The 12,118-nt window shown below is 34.3% G+C and overlaps 1 protein-coding gene across 3 annotated transcripts; it reads right to left on the bottom strand.

Annotated features, from left to right (window-relative positions):
- Positions 1–3,801: 3,801 nt before the first annotated feature.
- Positions 3,802–6,846, bottom strand: LOC108822506 (uncharacterized). 3 transcript variants are annotated; one of them, XM_056992536.1, is made up of 10 exons: positions 6,140–6,846; positions 5,912–6,001; positions 5,744–5,808; positions 5,575–5,664; positions 5,390–5,461; positions 5,098–5,184; positions 4,737–4,820; positions 4,371–4,591; positions 4,052–4,263; positions 3,802–3,968 (listed from the first exon to the last, which is right to left on the bottom strand). In XM_056992536.1, the coding sequence occupies exons 3-10, from the start codon at positions 5,768–5,770 to the stop codon at positions 3,952–3,954; spliced, it is 810 nt and encodes a 269-aa protein (XP_056848516.1). In that variant the 5' UTR covers positions 5,771–5,808; positions 5,912–6,001; positions 6,140–6,846; the 3' UTR covers positions 3,802–3,951. The 3 variants fall into 3 exon arrangements, with proteins under 3 accessions (XP_056848516.1, XP_018451111.1, XP_056848515.1); XM_018595609.2 differs by having other exon boundaries at positions 6,649–6,846; XM_056992535.1 differs by having other exon boundaries at positions 5,912–6,846.
- Positions 6,847–12,118: the final 5,272 nt, after the last annotated feature.

Raw genomic sequence — 12,118 nt, 5'->3', positions numbered from 1 at the left:
ATTAGCTAAAACCTTAGCTGCATTTTCGTGTACCTTCTAATACATTTTATTAAGATTTTCTTTATTTATTTTTATATATTATTTACAATTTTAATATTATTAAAAATAAACCTATAATTTGTATCCCTTAAAGATTAAACTGTTAAAATTTATCTAAAAAGAATATGATACGAAAAATTGGCAATATATTATTTTGCTATTTACTAATGTTGCTTTTATTATACATTATAAAGTTTTGATAACTCTCGTATTTCAATGTTATACATACTAACTTCATTAAAAAAAAGAAGAAGATAAATACTAGTATTATAAAAGAAAAGAAAAATTCAACATTTGATTAAACATAAATTATGAAACTAGATAAAACGAACGATTCCCATAAAACATTTGGAACACAGAAATTTATGCAAGCATGATGTAGTTGGTTGGCAACACTTCTTGATCTTTTTTTTTTGACCAAAGGCGTATCACTTCTTGATCTTGGTAGTGAGACTCTGACTAGCCCTGCTTCTATTGATCTCTGCAATATCAAAAGGGAAAAATCAGAACAAATTAAAAAGGAGTAATCAATATTATCAAGATTCAAAAAATAAATAATAGTTTAAAAAAGATTCAAAAATAAAGAAAAAGAAATTGATGTACCTGGTGAGGGGATTGGTATTGTCGGAAAACTATAGAAGTCTTCCATACGGCGCTTCAACAAAACACGACGACACCGGTTACAACCAAGGCGGCCAGTGTAGCCATGGTATTCGCTTCTATTTATACCCATTGTAACCTCAAGCCTCATCCCTCCCAAGTAACTTCCATCCAGTGTTAAGGCCTTCTCTTCATCCTTTACCATATTAATAAAAGCAAATCTGAATGGAAAAAAAGAGAGTAAATATTTGGTATGAATATAACTTAACAAAATTGTCAGAAACTTAGAGGAAGAAGTGACAAACCCCATGGGAGAACCGGTTTTACAATGAAAGGGGATAGCAACCTCGCAGACCTCTCCGCAAGAACTGAAGTGTTTTATTAATGTGCTCCTGATCTCATCCCTAGGGAAGGAACAATCAAATCCCCTAACGAAAATGCTTCTCTTGTGTTCGATAAACGCTTCTTTAGATTCGTAAAGACACTCGAACACCTTTTCCTCCGGAGTTTCTTTCTCCTATAAACAGATTAGTTAAGTTTATGCTAAACAGTGAAAATAAGAAAGAAAAAGAAAAAGATAAAAAAAAATTTCGTCATTAAATATTTAAGCTTAAATTATGAAACTAGATAGCATAGATCCCAAAATACATAAAAACTAAAGTATTTTTGAAAACCAAAAGAAGTTTCATCACTACATATTTAGGAACAAATTATGAAAAATAAATAGCATGAATCCCATAATAGAACCACTTTGAGAACACACGAAATTTGTTGTATTGGAACAACAAAACAACCCCTTGTTAGGGACACCTAGTTACAGGTACGCATGTCATCTGCAATTTCAAGAAGAAAACAAATGATCAGAAATTAAAAAACAAATTAAAGTCTTACCAAGTTTGAATAAAATGTGTACCTGAGAGGACAATCTATTTCTGCTGTAAAACTGCTCAGACCACTGTTTCTTGAGGTTCGCGGACAACGCAATACCGCAACGTTTACAACCCTTGTGGTTAGTAAAAACATAGTATTCCTCTCTCTTTATAGCCATCTTGACCGTAAGCCTCAGTCCATCCAAGTAACTTCCATCGAGTGTTAAAGCCTTATCGTAATCTTTTATCATATTGATGAAGGCAAATCTGAAACAAACAGAGAGAGAGAGAGAGAGAGAGAGAGAGAGAGAGAGAGAGAGAGTAAATCCTATAAGCGTTTGCATTTAACTTTAAATTGTTAGAAACAAGAGGAAAGAAGAGACAAACCCCATGGGAACACCGGTTTGGCAATGAAAGGGAATAAAAACCGTCGATGCCTCTCCACAAGGACTGAAGTGTTTTATCAATGCGCTCTTGATATCACCCCTAGGAGGGGAACACCTGAATCCCTCAACGAAAACGGTTTTCTGGTGGTTACGAAACGCATCTTCAGATTCGAAACAGCACTCAACCACCTTTTTCTTTGGAGTTTCTTTCTCCTATATACATATATAGGAACAATGGTTTAAATTAAACAAATAGAGTGTAAAGGTACCATTCCTCAACATACAATACAATAGCTTAACAAGTACCGTAAGACATACCTTCTCAAGTAGATCTGAAGTCTTCTTTAGTTTTTTGACAATTTCAGTCATCTCGTTCACAACGATCGCTTAATTCATCAATTATCTGATATAGTATAACAAGAAGAAAAAACGAGTAACTAATCACAAACAAATAATTGTTTTGAAAATGATTCCTCGTAACACTCCTATAGGAAGAAGTAGAAAAAGATGCTATAGGCAAACATATTTAATGCGGTTATTTTATCTTGGTCACTTTCTAGGGAAAAATAGTTAGCCTATCATAAACATAATATAGTAGATTCAATAAAATTAAAAGAGAGACAAACTGTTATCTTCTTGAGCTTCTTAGGATCATCAGAATCTATCTCAAAATGCTCGGTGGTTGTCGCAACCTAAACAGAAACAAAAAAAAACAAACGAAAATGTTGAGAAATCATAGATATACACAGGCTCAAAACAAATACAATTCGATTTAGAATGTCTTATAAGTAAAGCTAAGAAGCTCATATTAATATTTCAAATATAGTAATTAGGGTACGTTTTGAAATTCCGGATATGCAAACAATAACAGCTAAAACATAAGTATTAGGACAAAATTTTACCAAAAAAAAAAAAGTATTAGGACAAAAAAGTTTAAATCAGACCTTCTTCTGCTTCTTCTTATTACGCAACTTGTGTTTCTGCAGCTTTTTAGGCTTCAATAAGGTATCTTGATTAACCTGAAAATTACAATAGGAACGAAGAAACCATAAGATGTATAGAGGGATGAATGAATCGTAAGGATCTATAAGAGATGAAGCAGAAGTATCAGGACAAGAAGTTTAAATCCCACCTTCTTTTGCTTCTTCTGCCGCTTCTTGTCCTCTTGCTGGTTTTTGGGCGTTCTTGAGATCTCTGAATCACCCAAACCGTTCTCCGTGGTTGTTACAACCTAACAAAACAGAAACAAAAAATCCATTCACGAGTGGTTCACCACTGGACTTTGTCTATAACAGCTAAAGCAAAGTATAAAGACAAGAAGTTTAAATCCGACCTTCTTCTGATTATTCTTAGGCGTTACTAAGACCTGCAAATCATCCAACCCTATCTCGGAAGGATTAGGGGTTGTTTCAAGCTAATAAAACAGAAATAAAAGTCATTCGAAAGTTGTTCAGGACTGCGTAAAGAAGAAAGACATAAGAAGAGTTACATCGGCTTCCCTGCGTCTCTTCCTCATACTTAATTTGAAAGTGTGAGTTTAGTTAAGGATTAGATTTGAATGAAAAGGAAGAGCTACTACTAGCTGGTAGTTTGTAGATAAAAACTGGCTAGGCAAAAACCCTAGAGTCTGCATGTCATGGATAGAAACAGGAGGTAAAAACCAAAACTACATTCATCCTTGTCTTTGTGGGCTTTGCTTTTAATGGAAAGGCTTTTTGGGCTTCTAAATTATTTTTTTGGGCTCCACTCACACTACTCAATTCCTGGTTAACCTAATATCACTTTTTGATCACGATTGATAATTCAATTATTCCAATCGGTTTGGTTAAACAAAAATTAGGCTATAAAAACAAAATATCAGAATTGTTTTTTTTTTAAATAGATGATAAACTATACCATAAAGAAAAAAGAAATAACAAGTTTTTTTTAAAAAAGAAAAAGATTCAACATTTAAATTAGACATAGATAATGCATAAGTAGAAGAATGCTAAAACAAGGCATCTTAGAATACAAAGGATGATGTAGCTGGTCGGGTAAAGCAGTAGCTTCTGATCTTGCTAGGTATTGCTAGGCTCTGAATGCAATCGTTAAAAATAATCACCAATGAGTTATTTTCTTGTAAAGATTCAAAAATAAATAAATAAAAAAATGATGTACCTAACGGGATTCGTAGTCTGCAATCCTCATAGAAGCGTTTCCTAAACCGCTTCGTTGAAGCAATACCACAACGTTGACAGCCACGACGGTTGGTATATCCATAGTATTCACTTCTCTTTATAGCCATTGTAACCGTAAGTCTCATCCCTCCCAAGTAACTTCCATCGAGTGTTAAAGCCTTGTCTCGATTTCTCATATTAATGAAAGCAAAACTGAAGAAAAAAAAAAGATGCATATAAATTAGGATAAATTAGTTAAATAATTTAGGATGCATATAAATTAAATAGATTGGTAGAAACTGAGGGAAGAAGTAACAAACCCCATGGGAGAGCCAGTATCACAATGAAAAGGAATAAAAACCCTTGAGACCTCTCCACAAGAACTGAAGTGTTTAATCAATGTTCTCTTTATTTCATCCTTAGGAAAGGAACAATCAAATCCCAGGACGAAAATTGTTTGCCGGTTTTTCAAATCTGCATCTTCAGATTCGAAATAGCACTCATTGTCTACCACCTTTTCCTTTGAAGTGTTACTAGTCTCCTGCAGACATATGGTTGAGATTAACAACTCCACCAGTGTTAGAACGTTACGGTCTCATTTCATCCACATAAAAAGCTACAGTCAAACAAAGAGAAGCTTGCAAACACAAAAAGAAAAATTTACTTTATAAGAAAAACAAACATACCTCCTCCAGTAGATCTGAATTCTTCTTTAGTTTTTTGACAATTTCAGTCATCTTGTCCAGACGGTTACTTAATTCATCTACTATCTGATATTATAATTATAAGTGAAAGAATGAGTTAAGGAAGCAGCAAAAACTAAACATAAAATTTCTTTGTTTTGAAACTGATCCGTTGCAAACGCAGAAGGTCAACAACTACTTATTCAATGCAGTCGTTTTGAAAATGATCACTTTCTAGGAAAATAAAATGTTTTATTAAGTGTAAAAAGCACAAATCAAAAACAGGTTAAGCTAAGGTGACCAAAAATATACAGAGGGCCAAATACAACTATAAGGACAGTTTTTAGACAAATTTAAATATCACCTTCCTGAGCCTTTTCGGCTTCTGAGGCTTTACTAAAGCCCCTGGATCATCAGAATCTATCACTGAAGGCTCTGTGGTTGCCGCAACCTAAACAAAAACAAAAGACCAATCGAAAATGTGAAGAAATCATAGTTACACATTGGCTAAATATATATATACAAATCGTTTGAGAATGTTTTCTGTGTAAAGAAAAGAAGCTTATATTCAAAAATAAATGAAATTAGGGAACGCCAGATATGCAAACTATAACAGCTAAAGCATATTTATCAGTACAAAAAAAATTTAATCAGACCTTCTGCTTCTTCTTATTACGCAACTTGTGTTTCTGCAGCTTTTTAGGCTTCAACAAGGAATCTCGATCAACCTGAAAATTACAATAGGAACGAAGAAACCATAAAATGTACAGAGGGATGAATGAATCTTAAGGATCTATAAGAGAAGAAGCAAAAGTATCAGGACAAGAAGTTTAATTCCGACCTTCTTCCGCCGCTTCTTGTCTTTTTGCTGGTTTTTGGGCGTTCCTAAGATCTCTGAATCACCCAACTTTATCTCCAGGGTTGTTACAATCTAACGAAACATAAACAAAATTCAATTCACAAGTTGTTCACGACCGTACTTTGTTATGAAAAAGCCATAAGATGATCACCTCGCGCTTGTCCTCCTTTTTGTCCATTGAGAGAAGAAGCTTACATGAAAGAAGCGAAACCTAGACTGCATGTGTGACATGCAGCCGATATATATGTGTAAATAAAAAAAAATTATCTTGTCACTAATAAAAACTGGAGAGGTGAAAAAACCCTAGACAGCATTTTACCCTGGCTTTTGTGGACTTCTTTCTTAGTGATCAGGATTTTGGGCTTCTAAATAAGTATTTTCTTCGTAGGCTCGGCTCATTACGCAATTCCTGAGAAATTGTTGAAGAGAAGTTACTTTCTTATCAAGATTCAAGAAACTGATATAAGAAACATTGATGTATCTAGTGAAATTCATAGTCTGGAAACTTTAGAGAAGTGTTTCATAAGTCATTCATCAAAAGCAATACCATAACCTTCACAACCAGTATGGTTAGTACCTCAAGTCCCAGCCCTCCCAAACATATTATCAAATAATCCACTGCTGGACACAATACAGTGTTGCTTTATTTTACAAAATATCAGCTTTTTATCAAATGTTACAAAATGTCGGTTGTAGTCTCAGGAAACATGTGTTTGTCTACCTACCAAGTATTCTATCCTCCCAATTTCTTCAAATTTATGCTAAACAGTGAAAATAGGAAAGCAAAAGACTAAAAAAGTTCTCATCATTAAATATCTAAGCATAAATTATGAAACTAAATACAATGGATCTCAAAATACAAAACTAAAGTATTTTGAAAACAAAAGATCTAAATATACAAAAAGTTGCATCATTTTATTTAGGCATAAATTATGAAACTAATTAAATAGCATGAATCCCACAATACAATTCTCTTTTTTCCTTTTTAACACTGGATCAAAGAAACCAAAAGTGTGAACTCCAAAAATAGAGCAGAAGACAACAAATTGAAAATACCGATAGGGTTCCATAGTAAAGACAAGGAAAAGATAGAGTGGATAAGAATGAGAACAAAGGTAAAACAGAGAATTATTGAAATATAAAATAGCTCGGAGAGCTTTATTTAGGTGCATAAATAGAAAGGGAGAAGCTTTGTGTTTGTCACCAAGATAAGTAAGATTGCAAATGATTCATAAATGTGAAAGGAGAGGCTGCATTCAAAGCAACCAAAGTTACAATGATAGAGAGCTAACACTCAAATATACATGGAATCACTTGGTAAGAAACCCTAAACATATGGGCCTTTGGGTTTGAATATTGCATTGGGCTTGAACTCTCTAATAAAGAAGACTCTATCGGTGTGAGACCAACTTGCTTAAGGCACGATGACCAGAGATGAAGCAAGTTTAGTTTGAAATCCTCGCCTACATACCAAGAAGCCACGCAGGACCTCCTACTGCGGTATATGATTGGTACGGCAGCCTCGAGTGAAACTTTCAGCAACAGACTGAGCCACACCATTGCGCTGTTCAGAATCGTGTTCAAGCGACCAGGAGTCAAACAATACGAGAGCAATGATATTCCGGCTTTCAGGAAAAAGATTCGGTGACAAGAGAGCTTCACGTAATTCCACCGAAGAGGATTCCAAGATGACATACCTTTGACGCATGTTACACATAGTTTCCACAGCCCAGTACAAGGACACCAATCTTTCTGAGTAAACCAAGTTTTAGAGCTTCTATCCAGACGTAAGAAGGACGGGATCCCAATACCAGCATCAATGAAGGAGGGGTTATTGAAGTATCGACTTTTTAGAAGCCTTGCTGCCAAAGAATCATGTTTGGAAAATATCCTCCAAGCTTGTTTGCCAAGGAGGGTTTGATTGAAGAGACTTGTATCATGGAAGCCTAGACCACCTTCCTACGTTACTCCACCAGAACTCTCTCATAGCCGAAGTTAGCTTTCCACAAAGATCTTTAGGAAGCTTAAAGACTGACATGGCGTAAACAGGGAGAGCAAGGCCTATGGGTTTGAGGATCTCTTTACCACCTTGAGAGAGTAAAATTTATTGTATGTAAAATCAAAACAACCACTTGTTAGGGATATAGCTAGTTATCGGTTGAGAATGACATCTTCAATTTCAAGAAAAAAATAAAAATAAACAAAATTTAAAAACAAATTGATGTCTTACCAAGTTTGAATTAAATGTACCTGTGAGAAGAATCCTTTTTTGCGACACTTCTCAAACCTCTGTTTCATAAGGTGCTTAGACAAGGATACCACAACGTTTACAACCCTTACTGTTAGTATAAAAATAGTATTACTTCTCTTTATAGCCATCGTGACCTTAATGTCCATCCAAGTAACTTCCGTTGAGTTTTAAAGCCTTACAATCTTTTATCATTTTAATGAAAGCAAATTCGAAACACACAAAAAGAGAGAGTAAATCTTAGCGTTTGCATTTAACTTAAATTGTTAGAAACTTAGAGGAAGAAGAGACAAACCCCATGGGAGAACCGGTTTTACAATGAAAGGGAATAGAAACCCTTGAAACCTTTCCACAAGGACTGAAGTGTTTTATCAATGTGTTCTTCATACCATCCCTAGGAGAGGTACACCTGAATCCCTCAACGAAAATGGTTTTCAATAAACGTATCTTCAGATATGAAACAGCACCCGACCGCCTTTTTCTTTTGGCCTTTCTTTCTCCTATATATAAACAATGGTTGAAATTAAACAAATAGATCAGCTACAGAGTGTAAAGGTACAATTACTCCAAATACAAAGCGCTTAAATAAACAACTGGAGTACGGACACACCATATATACCTTCTCAAGTAAATCTGAATTCTTCTTTAGTTTTTTGACAATTTCAGTCATCTCGTTCACATTCATCTATTATCTGACATGGTATTGGAAGATGAGAAAATGAGTAAAAGAAGCAGAAAAAAAAACTAATCACAAAAGAGAGATGACTTACTACATGTAAAAAAAAGTAGAAACAAATAGTTAAGTAAACATATTCGATGCAGCCATTTCATCTTGGTCACTTTGTAGGAAAAAGAAAATAGTTAACATACGGAAAAGAAGATTCAATAAATTTAAAAGAGAGATGACTTACTACATGTAAAAAAAAAGCACAAGTCAAAAACAGGTTAAGCTAAAAGTTAAAGTCTTCACTTCTTGAGCTTCTTCGGCTTCTTGTCCTTCTGCAGCTTCTTAGGCTTTACCAAAGCCTCTGGATCATCAGAATCTATCTCTGAAGGCTCGGTGGTTGTCACAACCTAAATAGAAACAAAAGACCAATCCAAAATGTACAGATGTCATAGATATACATAAACTAGTCATGAACAGACAAGTAGATTCAATAAATTTAAAAGATATATGAATACTTGGGTGTAAAAAGCAAGTCGAAAACGGGTTAAGTTAAAGCTGCAAAATGTGTTTTGAAATATAGATATGCTAAGCAAACTACTAGTACAGTTTTTAAGATAAAAATAAAATCTGACCTTCTTGAGCTTTTTAAGGCTTCTAGCTTGTCCTTCAGCAGCAGTTTCTTAGGCTTTAGGAGCTTTTTAGACTTCTAGCTTGTCCTTCTGCAGCAGCTTCTTAGGCTTGCCTAAAACCCTCCGCATCATCAGATCTTATCTCCAGGGTTGTCTCAACCTAAAATTACAAACACAGAAACAAAATACCAGTCGAAAATGTGAAGAATAGATGATATACATAGCTTTAAAAGGATTCTCTAAGTAAAGCTAAGAAGCTCTATATTTCATTAGAAAAAGTAATTAGGGAACCTTTTGAAATATAAAATTGCAAACTATAATAGCTATAGCAACGTATGAGAAAAATAAGTTTATTTAATTCCGACTTTCTTCTGCTTCTTGTCTTTCTGTTTCTTCTTAGGCGTTACTAAGACCTGTGAATACACCCAACCCTATCTCGGAAGGATTATAGGGGTTGTTCCAAGCTAACAAAACATAAATAAAAGTCATTCAAAAGTGGTTCAAGACTGTGTTAAGAAGAAAGGCATAAGAATGGTTACATCGCATTCCTGCGCCTTTTCCTCATACTTCGCTTTTAGTTGCTTGGCTTTTGGGCATCTAAATTTTATCCTGGCTTTTGGGGGCTTAGCTCTTAGTAGATAGGCTTCTGTTCTTCTAAACTATTGTTTTCTAAGGGTAACAAGTTTCTAATATCAAATTTTAGTAGTGAATGATAATTCAATAATTTTAACCGGTGGTGAGAAGCCATGGTTGAAAATTTTACGCTAAAAGGAAAATACAAGAACTAAAAGTAAGGATTAAATACAAGCTTCATTTTACTATGGTGAGAGGGTACGTAGTGTGGGAAAACTATAAGCTTTCCATACGGCGATCATCAAATTAAACAATATGACACCGGTTACAACCAAGATGGTCAGTGTAGCCATAGTATTCGCTTCTCTTTATAGCCATTGTAACCTCAAGCCTCAGCCCTCCCAAGTAACTTCCATCGAGTGTTAAGACTTCTCTTCATCCTTTACCATACTAATAAAAGCAAATCTGAAAAAATAAACAAGAGTAAATACTCTGGTATGGATTTTTTTTAGCAACACTCTGGTATGGATATAGGCATATAGCTTATAATATTGTCAGAAACTTAGAGGAACAAGTGACAAAACCCATGGGAGAACCGGTTTCACAATGAAAGGGGATAGAAACCTGGGCGACCTCTCCGTAAGAACTGAAGTGTTTTATTACTGTGCTCTTGATGATTAGTCCTTCTCTATAATCAAAAAACAGATAAAAGCACAGAAACCAGATAGAATCGCAAAATTACACACTATAAGGACGATTTTTATTATATAACGTAAATCTCACTTTCCGCTTCTTTTCCTTCATTTGGTATTTCGTCTCTGCAAGGCTCTGGGGATGACATTGTTCCTATGAAGAAGAAGTGAACGCAATTATATACCGAAATCAGAGCTCACTGAACGTTCTCAGAACTTTCGGCAAGAGACAATCTTTAGCATAAACTAGTACATACTAATACATGGCGATTAGATGACCTACCATAGAGATTTGGTGGTGATTAAGAGTAATTTCCAAGATCTATTGCAATCTTCAGCAAACAACACAACTTTAAGGCTGATTTTGTGCATTTTGTTTTTCAACTCAAATCTAATCATTCATCAATTAGTCCTCTTTCTTGAAAATAAAAATTTAATTGAAAAACATATAAACTAGAAAACATTCCACTGTTACTGTGATGGGTGATACTGATAACAACTTTTTAACGAAGGTCACAAAACTTTCATGATCTGAAATATCATCCCCTTAGGAGGGCGGTGGACTTTCATTTCCTTAGTTTTTTCATGAAAGTAGATGCATTCCTAATCCAGTTGATTCCTTCTCGAGATGCTTGATGGGCAACATCAACACCATTGAGAAGAGCATCAACTGTGAGATCATCTCCAGATTCGCCAGATAATTTTCTCTTTGCTTCATACCCTCTCTGAAGGGAAATAGTCCAACAATCATCTACAAAATGATAAAAAGTTATGTCACATCAAAAACTAACTTTTCATACACATATATATCTTAACTTACATTTTTTTGTTTATAAGATTTAGCAGCTACGTACTATCTCTTCTTAGTCCAAGAGAATGGTGTTTGGAGAGAGGTCTAAAGATTCATATCTAAAGGCAATAGCATCTGCAAGTGAGGAAATGGAATAATCAAAAACAAATCATACACGTTATTATAATAATGTCATTTAGATTTTCACTGCCAATACTTTTCTTTCAAAAAAGTGGAAAAGAAAACATTAGAACTGAGGCTTAATGATTCTTTAACTACTCTAAGCTAGTTTAGTGGGCAAGTGTTTTCTCATAAAGAAGTTATGAGAGTAACTCTAGAAAAAGGATACTAAAAGGTTTGTCACTAACTAGACATCTTAATTGCATTTATGTAAAGAGTAAAAAGAGATTAACAAGAACTTATTCTTTTCAGAGCAATCTTTTTATCCTCATCACTTCCCTGCAACAAAAAAGATATGATTATATCAGAAAAAATTGCAAGAAGAGTAATGAAGATAAAGGATGCGAGTTTAATTTAAAAACGACACACAAAACAATTTTAAATTAAATCCATCTATATGAATCTGAACCATGATTTCATACCTGTTACATGGGGATATCCTTGCCTACCTGCAAAAAAGCAAGAAACATAGTTAATCTCAGTGAATGAAACAAAAAAGCAGAGTATAATGCAGTTTCTAAAATAATTACAATTCACAAACATGAATTTGTTTACCATATCAGTTTCCAAGCATTATTTTTGTTTAGACTTTTCAACATCACATGAAATTCCACCAATTTTAGTTGACTGCATCAGATTTTTTTGATCCTTATCATAAGGTCAATGTATACATACCCAAGTATGTAGGAAAAAAAAGAGAAAAGGGGTTATCGCTAAGATAAATTTAATTTACAAATTCGAGGATAA

Source organism: Raphanus sativus, chromosome 8, assembly GCF_000801105.2.
Source record: "Raphanus sativus cultivar WK10039 chromosome 8, ASM80110v3, whole genome shotgun sequence".
NCBI classification, from domain to species: Eukaryota; Viridiplantae; Streptophyta; class Magnoliopsida; order Brassicales; family Brassicaceae; genus Raphanus; species Raphanus sativus.
Note: the sequence above shows the minus strand (reverse complement) of the source record. Positions and strands in the feature narration are given on the sequence as shown.

Excerpts from the sequence above, each read along its gene's own strand:
- LOC108822506 (XM_056992535.1), bottom strand. The coding sequence starts at position 5,770 with ATGGACAAAAAGGAGGACAAGCGCGAG. Across the intron at positions 5,185-5,389 it reads GTAATAAGAAGAAGCAGAAG|GTTGCGGCAACCACAGAGCC; the intron begins GTCTGATTAAAT and ends GTTTTTGTTTAG. Across the intron at positions 4,821-5,097 it reads AGCCGAAAAGGCTCAGGAAG|ATAGTAGATGAATTAAGTAA; the intron begins GTGATATTTAAA and ends TTATAATATCAG.